At 35.5% G+C, this 20,120-nt stretch overlaps 1 protein-coding gene and 1 long non-coding RNA gene across 4 annotated transcripts; both read left to right on the top strand.

The window, feature by feature from the left end:
* Window positions 1-5,933: 5,933 nt before the first annotated feature.
* LOC126678936 (uncharacterized) lies at window positions 5,934-12,679 on the top strand. 3 transcript variants are annotated; one of them, XM_050373854.2, is made up of 15 exons: window positions 5,934-6,095; window positions 6,169-6,273; window positions 6,790-6,849; window positions 6,939-7,039; window positions 7,199-7,296; window positions 7,585-7,636; window positions 8,101-8,193; window positions 8,529-8,639; window positions 9,156-9,189; window positions 9,283-9,474; window positions 9,773-10,266; window positions 10,962-11,071; window positions 11,773-11,831; window positions 11,910-12,097; window positions 12,188-12,679. In XM_050373854.2, the coding sequence occupies exons 1-15, from the start codon at window positions 6,044-6,046 to the stop codon at window positions 12,374-12,376; spliced, it is 1,938 nt and encodes a 645-aa protein (XP_050229811.1). In that variant the 5' UTR covers window positions 5,934-6,043; the 3' UTR covers window positions 12,377-12,679. The 3 variants fall into 3 exon arrangements, with proteins under 3 accessions (XP_050229811.1, XP_050229809.1, XP_050229810.1); XM_050373852.2 differs by having other exon boundaries at window positions 5,935-6,095; window positions 9,156-9,474; window positions 12,188-12,678; XM_050373853.2 differs by having other exon boundaries at window positions 5,936-6,095; window positions 9,156-9,474; window positions 9,776-10,266; window positions 12,188-12,677.
* Window positions 12,680-15,706: 3,027 nt separating this feature from the next.
* Window positions 15,707-17,591, top strand: LOC126678939 (uncharacterized). Its single transcript, XR_007640772.2, has 3 exons — window positions 15,707-15,796; window positions 16,381-16,461; window positions 17,358-17,591. It is a non-coding gene; the product is annotated as an uncharacterized LOC126678939 (long non-coding RNA).
* The last annotated feature ends 2,529 nt before the right edge of the window (window positions 17,592-20,120 follow it).

The following is a 20,120-nucleotide window of genomic DNA, read 5'->3' as shown; positions in this document are numbered from 1 at the left end:
CTTTGGAAAAGCTCTCTGCTTTCCCCAACAGGAAGGCTAGTTCTCATTAAATCAGTTTTGTTCAGTCTTCCGGTTTATTTTATGTCTCTGTTTAGTATGTGTGGCTTAATGTGAAATCAATTGGAGTCGTATATGAAGATATTTTTATGGAAGAGAGATGTGAATTCTCGTGCGTTGAGTAAGATTTCTTGGAAAGTTATTTGCCAAGATTTTAATTAAGGTGGTCTAGGAATTTCTCATCTACATATTATAAATTAGAGTCTATTGTTAAATGGGTTTGAAAATTGAGGATGAATACTAGAGAATCTATTTGGTTCAAAATTATTTCTAATTGTTCTTCAGTTGTTGATTGAAATTTTCTCTTGTATGGTGACGTGAAGAAATTATATTTTCTTTAGAAAGACATTGAAAACTTGTGTTGCAATGATGTTACAAATTGGCGTGTTTTTATCAACAATTCGAAGTATAATGTTGGTAGGGGGGTGCTACTTCCTTTTAGAATGACAATTGGATGGAAACGATCCGGCTAAGTTGCTTTTTTCTCAGCTTAATAATATTTCGAAAAAAAAAAAAGCAAACACTAAGGATGTTTGGTGTGATAGTTGGCGTTGGAGATGTCATTTAAGGGGGAATGAATTTCTTTTACTTGTTGAATTACAATCTATTTGTAGTTCTTTTAACACACTTTGTGCTGTAAGGATGAAGTCTTATGGAAGTCTCCTTTAGGTATTTTCAACTCAGCATCTTTTTGCAAGCTTCATGGTAGTGTTGGGGACAGTCCGGCTGCTGTTGTTGCTGGCCGTCGCACAACAAAGGGAATGGTGCTCGGGGGTTGCTGCTGTTCGGAACTCGGTGGGTCGGTTTGTTATTCAAATTTCAGGTGGACAGAGAGTTGTGTTAGCGTAATTAATATGTAGGGTAGTATAGTCTTTTCCTTTATTGTTTGGTTTTGCCTATATAAAGGCCTTTTATGTTATTTAGGGTTTAAGGCTTATCTTCTATTTTGTTAGCCTCTATTCCTTTGTATCTAAAAAACTTCTATTCAATGGTTTTGGATTTCTCCATTAATGTTATCATGGTATCAGAGCCAATTTTTCTTTCTTGCCATTAGTTTAATCTCGTCCACAACTTCGCGGAAAAATATTTTTTTGCGATTTTTTGTGATTGCGCGGCTGTTGAGGTTAGTGATTATTTGGTAATTCGGAATTGTTGGTGAATTAATTTTGGTTGTCCGTTTGTCTGATTGCTCGTCTTCTGGGTTTATTCTATCTGATTCGTTAATTCAATTTGTTAGTTTTCTATTGATTTCTTTTTAATATGGCTGAAACTAGAGATGATTCGCTTCAAGCAGTTAGTTTTCAGTTAGATGGTAAAAATTATGCGTATTGGAGTTATGTGATGAAAATTTTTCTGAAGGGTAAACAAAAGTGGGGTTATATTTCAGGTGCTTTTGTAAAGCCTGACGACATCACAGCTGCTGATTATGTGTCTTTGTTAGATAAGTGGGAAGTTGCTAATTCCAAGATTATTACTTGGATCAATAATTCTGTTAAGCACTCGATAGGTACTCAATTAGCAAAATATGAGACAACTAAGGAGGTTTGGGAACATTTAGCTAGACTGTACACACAATCTAATTTTGCAAAACAGTACCAGTTGGAGTCTGATATTCGTGCTCTGCAGCAGAAAAGCATGAGTATTCAGGAATTTTATGATGCTATGACAGATTTATGGGATCAGCTGGCTCTCACAGAATCTGCTGAATTACGAGCCTTTGGGCCTTATATTGCACGAAGAAAGGAGCAGAGATTGGTACAGTTTTTAATGGCTCTTCGTGATGAGTTTGAAGGACTTCGTGGGTCCATTCTACATCGTCATCCGCTGCCTTCTGTTGGTTCTGTTGTCAGTGAACTTTTGGCTGAAGAAATTCGTCTTAAGCCTTCTGTTGCAAAGGAAGTTTCTACGGTCTCTACTCCATCAGTCTTCGCCATGCCTCCACGACCCAATTTCAATTCGCAAGTTAGGCCTTATGGAACTGTTGCTCGTGATGAATGTAGTTTTTGTAAACAGAAAGGTCATTGGAAATCACAATGTCCAAAGTTGGGTAGAGGAAAACAACAGTTTGCTCAGCAACAGCCCCATCAGCAGCCCCAGCAATGGAGTTATCGACCGCCAGCTCCTCATAATGGACCTCCTCTTCTTCCTCGCCCTCACAATGCACTTACCACTTCTTCTTTAGATCCATCAATGATTGAGCAATTTCAGCAGTTCCTTGCATCTCAGCCGCATGCCATGTCAGCTTCATCTCAAATAGGTTTGTCATCTACTTCGTCAGGTATATCTTCTTCCTCATGGATTTTAGATTCTGGTGCTTCGAATCATATGTCACCTAATTTGTCATCTTTTACTTATTTGACCCCTAAAGTTTCTATTCCTGTTATGAGTGCTAGTGGTACACCTATGCCCTTGCAAGGTGTTGGTTCAGTCATTACACCTTCTTTTTCCTTATCAAATGTTTATCATATTCCTAGTCTTACTTTAAATCTTGCTTCTGTTGGTCAAATTTGTGATAATGGTTGCTTAGTTTCCTTTTCTTCTTCTGCTTGTTATGTTCAGGATCCAAAGTCTCAGGAAGTGATTGGGACCGGCCATAGGGAAGGAGGACTTTATATATTGGATCATCTCAAAACTCCTAAGATTATAGCTGCTGTTCCTGGTGTGGATGTTTCGTCTTTTCGTTTGAGTCAGTCTTCTTCTGTGTTTTATTTGTGGCATTCTCGCCTTGGTCATGTCTCTAGGTCTCGATTACAATTTTTAGCGTCTACAGGAGTTTTAGGAGATTTGAAAACTCATGATATTTCTGATTGCAGTGGTTGTAAACTTGCAAAGTTCTCTGCTTTGCCTTTTCCTAAAAGTAATAAATTTTCTATTGCACCTTTTGATCTTATTCATTCTGATGTTTGGGGACCCTCTCCTGTTTCTACAAAGGGAGGCTCTCGTTATTATGTCTCTTTTATTGATGACTGCACTCGTTATTGTTGGATTTATCTTATGAAACGTTGCTCAGATTTTTTAGGCATCTATAATGAGTTTCGATCTCTTGTAAAAACTCAACATGTAGCTGTTATTAAATGTTTTAGATGTGATTTAGGAGGCGAATATACTTCTCATGCTTTTAAGGAACTTCTTGCTTTAGATGGAATAATTTACCAAACTTCTTGCACTGATACTCCTGAACAAAACGGGGTTGCTGAAAGGAAACATAGGCATATTCTTGAGACTGCTAGGTCACTTTTATTGTCTGCTAGTGTTCCTAGTGAATTTTGGGGTGAGGCAGCTCTTACTTCTGTTTATTTGATTAATAGGATTCCTACTTCTTATAATTCTGGCTTATCTCCTTATGAGAGATTGTATGGTTGTCCTCCAGATTATTCTTCTCTTCGTGTTTTTGGTTCTACATGCTTTGTTCTTCTTCCTCATGTTCAACGGAGTAAGTTAACTTCACGGTCTGCTATATGTGTTTTTCTTGGTTATGGTGCAGGACAAAAGGGGTATCGTTGTTTTGATCCAGTCAGTCATAAGTTATATGTCTCTCGTCATGTTGTCTTTCTTGAACATATTCCTTACTTTACTATTCCTGACCGCTCTCACAATATATCTATGCCTAATCTTGTTTGCATTGATCCTTTTACTGCTGATGATGATGAGCTACCTCCTGCTGAGAATCCTGACACTCCTATTGGCCCCTCATCTACCCAATCATCTTCTGAGACGGCGGATACTACTGAACATCGATATCCTGTCCGAAATCGTAAGTCTACTAGACAAGCTGATTTTGATTATTCTTGTCTTTCTAGTTCATTTTCTTCATTCCTTGCTTCTATTCATTGTCTTTCTGAGCCTTCATCTTTCAAAGAGGCAGTTCTTGATCCTCTTTGGCAGCATGCTATGGCTGAGGAGTTAACTGCTCTTCATCAAACCCATACTTGGGATTTAGTGTCTCTTCCTGCAGGAAAACGTGCTATTGGTTCTCGTTGGGTCTATAAGATTAAAACAAAGTCTGATGGGTCTATTGAAAGATATAAAGCTCGTTTGGTGGCTAAAGGTTATTCTCAGGAATATGGTATGGATTATGAGGAGACTTTTGCTCCTGTTGCAAAAATGACTACAGTTCGAACTCTTATTGCAGTTGCTTCTGTTCGCCGTTGGGATATCACTCAAATGGATGTTAAAAATGCCTTTCTGAATGGCGACCTTCATGAAGAAGTATATATGGTTCCTCCTCCTGGTATTGATCATCAACCTGGTGAAGTGTGCAAACTTAGGAAGGCTCTTTATGGTCTTAAACAGGCTCCTCGTGCCTGGTTTGAGAAATTCTCTACTGTGATTACTTCTCTTGGTTTTCGCCCGAGTAACCATGATTCTGCTTTATTTGTCAAGTGTACCTCGGCTGGTCGAATTTTGCTTTCTCTTTATGTTGATGATATGATTATTACAGGTGATGATGTTGTTGGGATTAGCCTGCTGAAATCTGAGTTGACTCGAAGTTTTGCTATGAAAGACTTGGGCCCCATTCGTTACTTCTTGGGTATTGAAGTTGCTTCTTCTCCAAAAGGGTATCTTCTTTCTCAGTTTAAGTATACTTCTGATATTTTTGAGCGTGCCCGCCTCTCGGATAATAAGACTGTTGATACTCCAATTGAGCTCAATGCTCGGTACTATATTTCTGATGGGTCTCCATTGCCAGATCCGAGTCTTTATCGAACGGTTGTTGGAAGTTTGGTTTATCTCACTATCACTCGGCCTGATATTGCATATGCTGTTCACATAGTCAGTCAGTTTGTTACTTCTCCTACTACAGTTCATTGGGCTGCTGTTATTCGCATTTTGAGATACCTCCGTGGCACTCAGTTTCAGACTCTTTTTCTTTCCTCTGCTTCATGTTTGGAGTTATGTGCTTATTCTGATGCTGATTGGGCTGGTGATCCTACTGATCGCAAATCTACTACTGGCTTTTGTATTTTTCTAGGTGATTCTCTAATCTCTTGGAAAAGTAAGAAGCAGGATGTTATATCTCGGTCTTCAACAGAGGCCGAATATCGTGCTATGGCTTCTACTACTTGTGAAATCGTTTGGCTGCGATGGTTGCTTGCTGATATGGGTGTTTCTTTGCAACAACCAACTCCTTTGCACTGTGATAATAAGAGTGCTATTCAGATTGCTAATAACTCGGTTTTTCACGAAAGGACCAAGCATATTGAGATTGACTGTCATATTACTCGCCATCACTTTCAGAATGGCACATTGACATTACCATTTGTTTCTTCCTCCTTACAACTTGCAGATTTGTTTACTAAATCATTGTCTTCTTCGCGCTTTCGTTTTTTGACTGACAAACTCTCGATGCTCATTGCTATCGCATCATGAGTTTGAGGGGGATGTTAGCGTAATTAATATGTAGGGTAGTATAGTGTTTTCCTTTATTGTTTGGTTTTGCCTATATAAAGGCCTTTTATGTTATTTAGGGTTTAAAGCTTCTCTTCTATTTTGTTAGACTCTATTCCTTTGTATCTAAAAAACTTCTATTCAATGGTTTTGGATTTCTCCATTAATGTTATCAAGTTGTTGTTCACGGTTTATTGGCAACTTTAGATTCTTTAGGAGCAGCTCCAGTTTTGGAGCATAAGGAGATGGTCGTGGAAGGTATTTTTAATCTGTTCAAACGAGTTTGAAAATGTATAGCGCCTCTTCGAATGAAGTTTTTTATTTGACTCACATCACATAATGGAGTTCCTTTTCTTTTTTTTAGCTATTCGTTTTATAGTCTCTTTAAATAATTTTATGTGCTTTCTCTATGGTGTTGTGGAAACATAAATACATATTTTTATTCATCGTAGCTATGCTACAAGTATTTGGTGTGATATTCCCTAGATTGGGCTTCTACAGTAACGGGTTCTTAAGGGACAAAATGGTATTATTCATTTCTTCCCGCTTATTTTTATAAGCAGTTTTGTCTTTCATTTTCGTTGAGAAACCAAAATTCATGGCGCCAAGAAAGACTCCGTCGCTTCCTTCTCCGTCTCCGATACTAATCGGTGAGCAAGAAAATCGATAAACTCCATAGTTTTGTGAACTTAATTTCTGCTGATTTATTGTTCTCTTTAACAGGTAATTGTGAGGTTACTGTAGAATCTAATAAGTTCACCATGTCGAATCCGCATCCAAACACCCTCCACATTTCCACAACAAAAACTGCGAAAATTATAATTTCAGGTTTCTTTCACTCTATTTTTAGGTTTCTTCAGTATTTGATATTCCATTTGCTTTAGAATTTCATTTTTAATTTATCCAACAATGTGGAGAAATTTTTAGGTAGACTCAGTTCTCACGTCATCCGTGGACCGAGTCAATCGGATTATATGATTTTAGTAGTGAAATTGCAATATTGCCATCATTTTAAGACGCGTTATAATGTGATTGACTCGGCTCACGGATGACGTGGTGGACTGAGTTTAGGTGAGAATTTCTCTATAATCTGCTTATGAACTGAGAAAATTTTCATTAGTATGTGATAATGGAACCTGTTCTATAAACAACACATGCTTGTATAATATAAATAGATAGAAATGTATGAATTTTAAATTGTTAGAATTTTGAGTAGAATGGTTAATTATAAGAGTTTTTGAAGTATGGATCCAGTGGAAAAACATATTGTCTTACTCTTTTATAGTTTTAGTTTAAGACATATTTTGAGAGGTATGCAAAATTTAATGTTTTTCTTTCCGGCAGTGAGGAACGAGCTTAATGGAAGGTGCTCTCACGATATTGAGCAATTAAAAGCCGATGAAGGTATTTTTGTCATTTTACTTACATGAGAAAGTACTTCCTACTTAGAAAATATAGGTCGTTATGCTGATTCAGTAAATTCTTATTTGCAGAGATGTTAGAAGTAGGGAGAACTTCCACGTTTCCGGAGCGATCTATGTTTATCCTTGTAAATTCTAAATATTCTGATGGCTGTAGTATGCGGTATCTTCAGGTACTCTATCATGCACATTTAATATTGTCTGTAATCTTTTCTGATGTCGGTTTTGCTATTGTAGCTGTTCTTGAGCTTGTCCCATTTTATGTTTAGTCTATATATTCCCTTAATATTACTGGAGTTCTTGTAAGTTCTGCTCATATGTGAATTTTGCAGGACATTCTAAAAATATACACAAGAGAACTACCTACAATGAGTTATGCTGCAAATACTGGGAAGCAATCAATGTTTTTAGAGAGATGTGTCTCGAATGGGTAATACATTGATATCACTTTCTTTATTCTTACTGTATACCCATATTTGTTTCAATGTTCCTTCCCTTGTTCCCTAGTCATTATTTGAACCATGGATTAGCGCAAACATTTTTAATGCTTTAAATTTTATAGCTATTTTCATTTGTGCCTTGCTATTACTTTACTTTTTGATATATTTGCTCAAATCTCTGGTGGCACAGCAGCTGCAATTCTAACATTTAACTTGTTAAGGATACTCAAGGTTGCAAGGCGCAAAACATTTTAATGACATATTTATTAATTTTGCAGGAAATACTGCTCACTGCTATTGAAATCCAAGTCTGCAGAAGCACCTGAAGCGGTAGGAATACATATTTTCAATCTGGATGTTTGTTTCCCAGCACTTGTCCATGTTATTAAATTTTCTTTTCTTTTATTTGATAAAAATTTGAAACCAAGATGTGGACTTCAATGAGTTGAGAACGGAACAACTTTGGTGCTGAAAGCAATAACGTACCAACGAAAGCATCGTCATTCATCATAGATAGTTTTATAACGTGTTGCATCCTATTAGTGACGGTTACCATATATGTAAAACTCATAAGTTACCTTCAGTTCCATAATAGCCTTCATGTAGACAAGTGGTGTATTTTACTCTTAACATGGTGGCGACATTTTTTCCTTCTTTTCTGTCCCTTTCCCTTCCTTGCACCAAATGCTTGAGCGCATATGGGTGCATTTTTATTGTTGTTAACTCAAAATTTTCTGGAATGAAGATTCCTTTGTTATTTTTTCACAAATACTATCATTATATTGTTTTTGCAGGTTATAGCTGCAATCACATATCGAATAGTCCCTGCTGATACACAGTACGCCGAGATTCCTCTAGCTGCTGTCAATTCAGTCCATCAACGCAAGGTTACTTGATCGCATCTGATTCTTTCTGCTCATAGTGGTTTCACCATATTAGAAGAAATTATATTCTACTAAAAAGAAATACACTCTTTTCTTTCGCTTTATGTTGTCTTTCCTAGTTCCATGATACAACATAACGCTGATTTTAAAAAAGTCTTCCATCAATCCTATAATTACTTTTAATTTTGTTTGATTTGCGATAGTTCTGTGTTTCACAACCTATAAATGAGTTTTCACTTGATCACAACTGAATGTGCTGTTTTATCAGTTTTGCGGCAAGGTTATGTATGTACTCTACTCATTTTTCAACTGAACTATCATATATTTTTCAATTTCAGGGTTTTGGTTCGTTCTTGTACAAGGAATTGAGGAAGAGACTCTGGAGTGTCGGTGTTCGTGCTATATATTGTTGGGGAGATGAGGAATCTGAGGCTTTTTGGCATAAAATGGTACGGTATCAATACAAAATCTTCAGACAAGAGTGATACATGTCAAACCTTGTTTTATTCAAACTCATATTCGGTTTCTATTGGAAAATCAGCAGAATGCAATTTCTTGAATAAGAATCTATTTCTTTATTGGTATGCAGGGTATTCAAGTCCTGTCATACTAAAATAATTTGAGAACGTAAATTTAGTAGAAGTGACGTCTAGCATGAGAAGATTTTACCAATAGACTATAATTGGCCGAAATTACAAAATTGCCTCGGTATTTATTAAATGAGATGTCTGCCCCAACCATATATCTCTCTAAAAGCCTAAAGATGCATTTCACTGTCAATCAAGACTTGCCTTTCTGTTTCTTAGTACTGTTGTTTTTACTTCACCTCACATTATGAAAAGAAGTTCACTGCAGTTGAGATGTTGTTCTAGCTCAGCAATTTGGTAGTTATTCTAGAAATTTGTGTTTTCAACTTTTACAGAATATCTGTTCTAATTATTAATGTTTTGGAATAAAAACTGCAGGGCTTCAATTCGGTAGCTGAGGTGGACAAAAAAGGTAAAGCTCGCAGACTGCCAATGAAAGCTGACGTCCGCAAAGCCTTATGCTTCCCTGGTGGATCAATTCTAATGCTTTCTCGTCTTGATGAAGGCATAGAGGATATATTAACCAATGATTCACAATCAGGGAAGCTCCATTTTCCACTAAAGCTTCAACATAGGTTCTCATCTGCTGTTGATATATCTGTTCAGCCTGGGGAAAATTTTAATAAACCGAATACAGAAGATAAAATGAATCCTAGAGTGGAAAGTTCTCACTCAAAAGGACAAATAAGGGATGAAGGTACTTTTAGATGGCAATATCAATTTAATTTTTTGTTTAGTTTCTTTTTACCTCCTACTACTGCAGATATTTTTATTAGGCTTATAGATTCACGTTTAAGGAACCATATTGTTGAAATTTTAAAGTGGATTTTCGAATATCAATTGTATTTAGTAAAATACAGTCAAATGCTATTATAGTTTATGGATCCCTTTTGCTCTATAGTAGTTAGATAATATTGTTATGTACCTTTTACCATATTTAGCTAGTTTTTAGGCTGTTACTAGATAAGCTATATAACCTTTTTGTTTGTTTTCAGCAGGATTGTGTTGGGATGGAAATTGTGTCAAACCACGTCCTTTTGGGGATTTGGAGAGCAGCAAGAAGTCAAGTGGAGGACTAGAAAAGATTGGAGCTGACATTGACGCCAAATGTTGTTCATGCTATACACAAAGTAAAAGGAAGAGGACTTGGGAAGCCTCATTGTCATCACTGAAATCCAAAAAAGTAAAGGGAAGCCATCAAACTGACTGCAATACACAAAATATTGTAGGTTTTGATTCAGGAAGTAACAGAGTGGATTCTTGCTTAAATAGATGCTCGTTGGCCATTGCAAAGAGTAACTCTTTTATCGAGGTTGCTGCTACAGATTCTTTGACTAGTATTTGTTTAGAAAATAATGCTGAAGAAGGTCGATCTGCTCATGTTGAATCAGAAATCATGGTCAGCAAAGGGCTTCAATCCAACAGGGGCAGCATCAGGGTCATGCTGATGAACATTGCTGATGATGCTAAGAGAATTCATCTCACAAAGGTATATCTGATTTATGAATTCCCTTTTGAGAGAATGTGCTGATGTTATTGAGAATCTCACGAGGACTCAGACTGAGATGGTTTCTGATTTTTCTTTCTGATTAAATGTTTGGGTTGCTAATACTTGCTATTATATAAGAATGCTGCCATATTTTCGTGTCTATAAAGAGTTTCAACTATGCTAATATTACCTTCTAAGCTTCAGATGCTAAATTGAAACTTGTCATACCCTACGGAAAGAATGTCTTATTTAGATGAGGACAAATTTATGGCCTAAAATTTTGTAGAGCTTGGTAGTGGCTGGTGACAGTTCTTCCACCTTTTGTGGAAGAATGTATGGGAAGTTGGATGTCACCTTTGGTGGGAACAAACTAATGTTTTTGACAGAACTAGAGTTGATATACTTTTGATGTGAATTTGTATAAACAACTCATTGCTGTTGGTTGCTAACTACTTTTGAAATGATCCATTTGATGTTTCCCTTTACAATACTCCGAAATTCTTCAGGATTGACCATGCTACCTGTTTTATTTTGCTTTTTGATTGTACTTTTTTAGATGAACTTGCATAAAATACTAGAAGGCTCTTCCCCTCTCCTTTTGCAGAAATTTGTGTTTGTTTTAAGGTCATTCGTCTGATATTCTTTGCAGTTTGCAGTACACAGTTAATTGAAGCTTAAATTTCTTTTTCACATAGGTAATTGAAAACCTTGGTGGCGCAGTCACCCCTGATGGAAGTGCAAGCACACATATTGTCACAGGAAAAGTCAGGACAACTTTGAATTTCTGCACTGCTCTCTGTTCAGGGTTAGTCTGAAATCCTTGTACTTATGTATTGGCTAGTTTGTAAATCTGCTTTGATCACTATCATTTTGGAAATTACTTAGATGGTTTTGAGCTGATTTTTATCGATGATAAGCTTAAAGTATTCAGTCACCTACTACTAGTCCCTGGCTCTGTATGCTGCCACGATGTCATGTAGATATATTCGCGATCATACTTTTAGAAGTTTCTTATTCAATTTTCTTTGAGAGTTATAGTTGGAAATTCAAAACCAAGTTCATTTGTATCAAAATATACTTAGTTATTCCTGAATATATATCTTGAGCAATTTTTGTTGGATTCATTTGAAATATTTTGTTTTACAAGTGAGCAGATGAGATGTTTGCTTCATACATGCTTCGCAGTATGCATTTTTTGGCATTCTTGTATGCAATTTTTAGTTGCATATTATAACCAATAATATGGATGTATCATTTTTGATATTGTACAGAAAACTTCTTGAGTTCTTTGTTTTGGAGTTTCATTTTCATTTTTAGAAACACTTCAAAAACTTCGAATTTTTTATACTTATGACCAATTCTTATAAAAAAAAATTTCATTTTATCATTTTTTTTGTTTCTATGTTTTTCTTTTCTACGCTGCATGTCATTTGTGGCATTCTTATATGCGATGCTTGGTTACATTATATAAAAATATGGATGTGTAATACATGGTGCTTTAAACAGTGCTTGGATTGTCTCATCCAGTTGGTTAAAAGAAAGCTTTCGGCAAGGAAAATTTGTAGGTGAGTTAGATGATTGGTACACTTTCAACTACTTAATTGTGAATTGTTTTCACTAATATTGAAGCCATTAACGCACAGATGAGTCCGCTCATATGTTGCAAGATGAAGACTATACGCTAAAGTACAGAACAGAGTTAAGAGATGCAGTTCTTAGAGCAAAAGCTAGACCAAATGCTCTACTTAAAGGATATGATGTATGCATAGCTGTTCATGTCGAGCCTCCACTTCAAACTGTACGCGCCATTGTGAAGTCTGCTGGTGGGAATGTAAGTTCTTTACAAGACCAATCTGATGAGATTTCGTCGAATTCTTCGTTTTTCATTCTTTCGTTAAGTTGGTCTGATATTTTATACCAGATTATTTGTGGACTGAAGAAAATAAATGAAGCATCAAGTACAATATACATTGCTTGTGAAGAAGACATGGAAGAAGCACTATCAGCTGCAAAGAAAGGATTACTGAGTTTCTGCAGTGAATGGTTGATGAATTGCATAATGAGACAAGACCTGGATCTGCAGGCTCTTCAGTTTGCCCAGTCTCTTTGACCATTATTTTTAACTTCACTTTTGGTGACAATATAAACGAGTTTTTCTATCGATTGGTGGGAAAAAAACTCCAGGCTTTAATATTTTTTTTTTTTAGTAAAGATAGACCTATTCTAATTATTAGCGGAGATTAGCGGGGTTAATTATGTTAGTAAACAGCCCACTGGCCGGCAGAGGGAGAATCCCTGTCCTCTAAGAAGTGCAATTGTGAGTGTGCCAACCGGGCCACACCTCACATGCAGGCTTTAATATTTATACTTGTACATTCTGTTCCAATTTGGATATTTTCAATATTATAGTAATTTGTTAATAAATAAATTCTAGAATTTGTTTAGAAATGAAAATTATATGTTTAGTGTCATTTAAATTTAACAAATTTGGTAATTTACAATATTTATGTTGGATTTATTTGAAATTTTTTATTTAACTAGTTTTGCATTATGTGTTACGCGGGTGCTTCGTTATGTGACTCGTCAATTTACATATTAAATAGATTTATTATAATTATAATAACTTATATTATTTATAATTGATATTAAATTAAAGTTATGGTACTGATGGATACCGAATCCTATAATAAATACAGTGGAGCCGAGTCACAGGAGATCCGCTCTCGGGTGATACCGGACTCCCCACGAAAATCTGAATATATGAAAAAGACACCGACTCCCTTGAGATTCGGTAATATGCCGACAAAGACCGAATCTCATAGGATCCGCCTAAAGCGCGTTAATCCGGGGTTCGGGTAGATTGCCAAATCTAGAAGTATCTTCCTATTTGGCCACAAACTCCGAACATGGAAGGATAAACTCTACCTTAGAAAGATAAGACTATTTAGGAAGACGTTCCTAAATAGGATTCATATCAGAATAAGGTAGATCTCGACAAATAAGGGTGAATCCCTACAATGTAGCCAGATCCCTACAAAGTAGGATTCACTTACCTATTACGACTCTACAAGGTATATTCGGCTACTATAAAAGGAGCACGAGGTATGCTTAGAATCACAATTATATTCATATACTCTAAACGCTGCTCAAAGCTCTAAACTGACTTTAGTATCGGAGAGTTAATCGGACAACCACCGTCCGGTTAGCTTCTACCTTGTTTTGCAGGTCTTACTCACCGGTTCAGAAGGCAGACTCCATCAAGTACTATTTATATAACCATGAGACCATGACCTATTTATGTAGTTATACTATTTGTAGGGGTTAAATAGAAAACAATTATAATTAGAAAAATAAAATTAGATAAGATTGAAATGCAATATTGTTTTGGAGTATATCTAATTACATTAGGAGTCCTAAATTAAGTTTATTATTGTTGTTATGCTAGAAGTCCTAATTTCAATTTACTAATATTTAATTTAGGTGGATAAGGTTCTAACTGACTTTGATTTAAATTATAAGAAATTTGGCTAAATAGTATTGAAAATTAGTGTGAATTTTAAATTTTAGAAGCAAAATAATGCAAAACTTCGATCTAAAAATAGGAGAAATTCTTAGGTAGACTGAGTCTACCACATTATCCGTAGATTAAGCCACTCAGAATACACCAGCTCATTAAAATAATGGCAATATCGTAATAATTGTACAATAAATGCATTCAAATCTTAATAGTGATATTACGATATTGTCACCATTTTAATGAGGTGGTATATTATGAGTGGCTTAGTTTATGGATGACGTGATAGACTCGGTTTACCTAAATTTTTTTTCTAAAAATAGAACTCCATAAGCAAAACAACATAAACTTTAATGCGAAGGTCAATTAGAGAATTACCTTGAAAAAATTACAGAAAAATTCTATATGCGGAAGAGTTTTTCTCAAATACCTACTCTCCCAGATTTTTACATTTTCTGTCTTTTTTCTAATTAGTTTAGATGATGACTCAAGACTCTAGATTATTTCATAAACTACCCTTCCTCTAAGAAACATACACGTGTCCCTTAAGAAAGCATGCATCCCTTTACTTTCTGGCAGTTTTCTTTGATAAAGGAAACTTTATTTTCAATTTCAAATTTTAATCCACGATTCCATTATCTCGTACAATTTCTCCTTCTTCCTAAACCTAAACCGTCGAGCAGTTTATTTTGAGTGTTTATCCCACACAACGGATATGCCATGTCATTTTTACAATAAGACAATAATCATTTGCGATAGAGAATCTTTATTTATTACTTATTTTTTTATCATTAAACATGTGCACATGACTAACGCCTCATTGGTTTGTTATACGAATGACATGGCGCAACCGTTGCATTGTATAATTATTCGTTTATTTTTCATTTTCTTTATAAATAATAACATGGTTACTACTCGATCAAGTCCACCTGATATCAACTTAGCCGTTGTTCAACCGACGACAATGAAACGGAAGTTAACTAAAAAAGGCAAAGGAGTTGCCATTGTTGCTTCTGTACAAAATGAATCTGCTGTTGATGTTAAAAAGAAGGGTAAGATTGGTGATGCTGGTGTTTCTAAGAGAAGGCGTGTCAATGTTGATTCAGTGGATGAAAAACCTCTGATTATTCGAAACCCTAAGATACTTTTAACTTTTGTATATTTATTTTGTATTCATATGTGCAGATGTGCAGATATACTTTGATGTTATATATCTATTTGATGTTTCTGTTAAAAAAATTATGTGTAATGGCTATATTAGTTGTTTATTATGTCTATAATGCTTTTTTTATGTTGTAGTCTTGTAGATACTTATTAAGTTTAAATTATTATTGTTAATCTGTATGGACTTTTAGTCTTGTGTTTTTGTTGTAGTCTGGTATCATCATCTCTGATGTATGTATGTTGGTTGATTTATGTAGAACTGGGATTATTTGCTATATCCGGAGGATCATTATAGCTGCAGAGTTACTATACATCTGAAATCATAAGTGATGGAAAACATAAAGAAAACATTGTCTGGTGATCAATTGGAAATGTTCGGGCCGACATTTCTCGGTCACTTTCTGTCACACCCGTACTTTAACGTTAGATTATGCATTTAGTAAACGTTCATTATCATGCATTAATATGGTAGAGTCTATTTAGCATGTCAATTAATTAGTTTGAAAATTAGTAGGACTCAATTGAACTGAAAGTTTGACGATAAGTTAATTAAAGTAATTCGAATGAAAACAATATAAGGTTAGGGACTAAAGGTGGACTAAAAGAACACATGAAGGACTTAATGTAAATTTGTTCTCTTATAGTTATCATGTGAATATGACATTACAATTATATCCTTAAAAGAATTGATGTGTCAAAACTAAGTCTAATAGCCTTATGTAAATTGTAATTTGATATATATTATAACTAAAGGGAGCAAATTCGAAATATTCCCTTCCTAAAATCATTTCAGAAACCTAAACCTAAAATCTTCATGTTCTAAGGCTGTAGGAAGAGTGGAAAACCTAATTGGTAAGTTTCTCTATCCATTTGTGTCCTTAAGATGTAGTATAGCACTTTGTTGCCTTATTCTGTTTTGTTCCAGAAATTTTATCCTTGGTATTTTGAACGTAAGTCGAGTTGTATAGCTCCAAATTAAGTAATTCTTGATTCCACAGAAACTTTAGTGTGTCTTCTACAACGTTTGTTCTTTGAGTTTGATCTGATTCTGTCATTTTGATATCTAAAACGACCGCGACATTTTATTAATTCAGCTGTGAAGACAGTCTGAGCACACCTCACTAAAACTGGAATAACTCATTGCTTATATATTGCAATCATGAAATTCTTTTTGATTTAGATTCCAGACTCAAGGGGGCTAAAAGTTCATCGAAGGGTTTGTTAAAATTCTGTCTATAATATTCACAAGACATGTTTGAATAGAGGCTTAATGTTCTGCCTACTAAGGCAGATTTGGTACCAAGTTTATAATCATGCATAAATCATATAGAAATACATTTATAGGATCTGAATTTAGGTCAAATCAGTATTAGATATATGTATAAGTATGTATATGTGATTGTGATGGTATTTTCTGATTTACATGACTCATTTAGGTGTTCGTTTTGGCAACGACGGTGCAAGTAGAAAGTAAGGCAGCTTTTGACGATATTTTGGACTAGTTTGGTTGTTGTGTGGTGAGTAGATATACTAGCCTTTGCTACTGAAATCAATAGGCTATTTTGATATTCAAAATGTCAAGGTTTATTGTGTTTTAAATGGTTGTTTTGGAATGCACGAAAGGTGTTCGATGAAATGCCTTGTTTAAATATTACAAATACTACCTTTGGCAAATGTTGTATAAAATGAAAGAAGTTTTGAATTGAATCTATATAATTGTTTGATTTTAGTAAAGCTTTGATGCTTTTGATATAATGAGTATTTGTTTATGAATGTGTAATACCTTCGGCAATTCAATAGTCGTTTGATTTGGTTAAGTTTTGAATGAGAATTTGAAATGGTTTTACTATTGAATTGTATTGCGTTTTGATGCAATGATTTGAGATTTATTTTTATATGATATGCTTACTCTGTAATGGTTCATATTTGAGTGGTGCTGAGTTATGATATGCACATGGTTATGTGCTGAGTTAGTTATATGCACATGTGAGATATTGTGAGTGTCTATGCGCATTTGACACAGGCCACTTGATTGATGGTCAGTGAAGGGAGAAGGGCTGAGCCGTGCTAATGATGGATAAGGGTTAGCCATCAATTGTTCCTAGATATGTTGGTTAGACTGTAGATCAGTGTTGTGTTCCTGATTACAGGTCTATGGTTTATATTATTGTTATAGGGTAATATATCAATCTTATAATTGATGATTGATACGAACTACATTTCATATTTGAAGTGAAATTGTTTTGATATCGTTTATATTTGTAAATGCTTTTGAGATGAACATTAAAAATGTTTTGTGTTGTAAGTATTCGTTACTATATGATATACTTACTTTAAGTATATAAATGTTTTATGCTTGTTATGTCTATTCACTGAGCTTTCGCTCATTTTAGTTGTTTTAAAACCTTTTCAGTTAGCAAGGCAATCTACAGTACAGTTGACTAGAGAGGGAGTTGGGCTTAGAGTTTGGGCTTGAGACATAGAGGTTGGCCCCATCTCCGAGTTTTGAGATGCCTTGATGTTTTTGTTTGAGAATAAACTTATTTGTACCTAAATATATATTTTGAATTATATGTATAAAAGTTTGTAACAATACTTAGTTTTCATACAGTGGTTTAATTAAAATGTTGTATAAAAGGTTTTTATATATCTATGCTTAATTATTTATAGAACATGTTTTAAAGTGTTGATTTGGAGATAAATTTATTTTAAATAACCGTCAATCTCGTGCTAAGTAAGGCGAGGTATGACACTTTCTCAACTTGAATCCTATGTTTAATCAACCACAATTACTGCATTCTTTGCTATTGAGAGAAGTGAAGCATCCAAACAGTAGTGAATTGTGGATTAAGATCTCTGGTTATAAACTGCGGTTTAGTATAGAGGAGTTTGCATTGATAACTGGGCTGAATTGTAACGGTGATTGCAATACTCTACCTTTTACTTCTCAGAATATGCTTGTCTCAACTTATTTTCCTAACAGCCTTGTTACGCGTGATGATTTGAGAGTTGTTTTTCTAAATAAAGGGTTTAAGTCTCATGAGGATGCAGTTAAATTAGCCGTCGCGTATTTTTATGAATGTTATCTGTCTTCGAATGAACCTAAGTATCATACGGTTAGTAAGTTTGTGCTAGATAGTCGATAGTGGGGATTTGTCACGACCCAAATTATTGAGCCGAGACCGGCGCTAGGGAATGGGAGTGGTAGCTCCAAAACCCGTAGCAAGCCTAAAACCACTAATAATTTTTCGCATTTAAAAACATATTATTATATATATAGAATATTTTCAGAATACTCTTTTAGATAACATATATATAGATATCAAAGTATTATATTAGAGTTTACATTCAAAATAAACTATTTGAAATTAAATCGCTATTCTTATACTGACACCTACTGACTACTGCAGCTCTAGGAACTCATACTTGTGCAAGTCCAATGACTTTTGGCACAATGGAGATGGCTTGTCTGATCCGACTTCTAATACCTGCAAACATCAGAGTGAGGGGTCAGTATTTGGGAAAATACTGAGTGAGTATGCAACTTATTATCGGTATTATCAAAATACACATCGCATACTCAAACACATATATATTTATCTCGATATAATATGAAAATAATAAAATATTCATAAATAGCAGATCCGACCGAAACCCTAATCTTAAACTCTGAACTTATCTCATTCCGAATACTCAAATTAAACTGATCCAAGTGGTCCGACCCGGGAGTGTTCACACTCAACCACGTCAGCCGCGACCAATCTCTTAATCTCAAAGTGTGAGTCCAACTCACTGGTGGGTCCAACCCACTAGATACGGGGCTCAGGTTACACCGTAACCGAGTTCTCACTCGTATCGCATTCATATCGTATGCGCAGTACATAATCTCATAGACAATCTAGACACGCTAGACTGACTCAAATACTGGTGATCACACAGCCTATTGACACCCAATAGGTAGTTGGTTTCTTCGGATCGCATGCTAGATACTCATATTCAAACAATGAATATAATGGCATTCATATAATCACATTCATCAAACATACCATCTTATATAAGCAAATCATATAAATGCGACGTATTGATAATCATATTCATAATATATGAAAATAACTTTAATAATAATAATACGCGAAAGTAAATTGCCACTCACTGTGACCGCTATTTCTTATATCCGAACGTAAGCTCCAGGAGACTGGTCCGTCAATCCTCATCGAGCTTCTTGGTTCGTCATACTCGTAGCTCGATATTCTGTCACATCTATCATAGGATTCTATTGTTAAAATATATACTTAGAGAATCCTATTCTTAAAAACTGCACTAGATGCCTATCACGATAAAAGAACGAAACATAACTGTCGTTTTCTAAACGTATCTTTCTTTGAAGATCTCTATTCATATCTTGATTACTCATCATGCTAATGTTCATTGCTATAATGTCTTATTAATATTCATTTTAAGACATTTGTCAGAGTTCTACATCCGTATCATGCCATCGGAAGCCAGTTTTCGCTCCCGGAAGTCCCAGGGAGGTCACAATCGAAGTAGGGCACGTCGTGCCAGCTTGGCACATCGTGCCCTTCATTTTTCATGAAGGGCACGACGTGCCCTTCACTGGTGCACGTCGTGCACCCCTGGTGGTGCACGTCGTGCACCCTTGTGGTGCACGTCGTGCACTTCTGGTAGTGCACGTCGTGCCCACTTCGGGTACGATGTTTCCGACGTGCTCTAGACCATTTTTGAGGCCCCAAATCATCCAAAACTCATACCAAGTCGCATCTAACTCATATAAACACTTAACTTATCATTTTACACCTCAAACGTATCAAGAGTAACTCGATTTATATCCGAACAATTCAAACGTAACTTTTCAAATGAAACAGCCACTAACTCAGCAAATTTCACCATCAAAACGAAACTCTTACCTTGATTTGAGGCTTTAAAATTATAGAGGATCCTTTCCTCGTTCCGTGGCCGCGAGAATCGCTCAATTCCGAGTCCGAACGAAGGAGTTATGTCGATTTTAAGTTTGATCGCGCCGCGAAACTATGTCGCACGTCGTGAGACATAGTCGCACGTCGTGCGACACCCCTAAACAGGTCCAAACATCATCTCGACATGCTCCCGACATCCCTAACTCATTCCGACATGGTTCTACATCAATATAACACAATAT

This window comes from Mercurialis annua, linkage group LG4 (genome assembly GCF_937616625.2).
Source record: "Mercurialis annua linkage group LG4, ddMerAnnu1.2, whole genome shotgun sequence".
Classification (NCBI taxonomy): domain Eukaryota; kingdom Viridiplantae; phylum Streptophyta; class Magnoliopsida; order Malpighiales; family Euphorbiaceae; genus Mercurialis; species Mercurialis annua.
Note: the sequence above shows the minus strand (reverse complement) of the source record. Positions and strands in the feature narration are given on the sequence as shown.

Coding starts and splice junctions, on each gene's coding strand:
- LOC126678936 (XM_050373852.2), top strand. CDS start 6,044: ATGGCGCCAAGAAAGACTCCGTCGCTTCCTTCTCCGTCTCCGATACTA. Junction 6,850..6,938: donor GCAATTAAAAGCCGATGAAG/GTATTTTTGTCA, acceptor TCTTATTTGCAG/AGATGTTAGAAGTAGGGAGA. Junction 7,297..7,584: donor GAGAGATGTGTCTCGAATGG/GTAATACATTGA, acceptor TTAATTTTGCAG/GAAATACTGCTCACTGCTAT.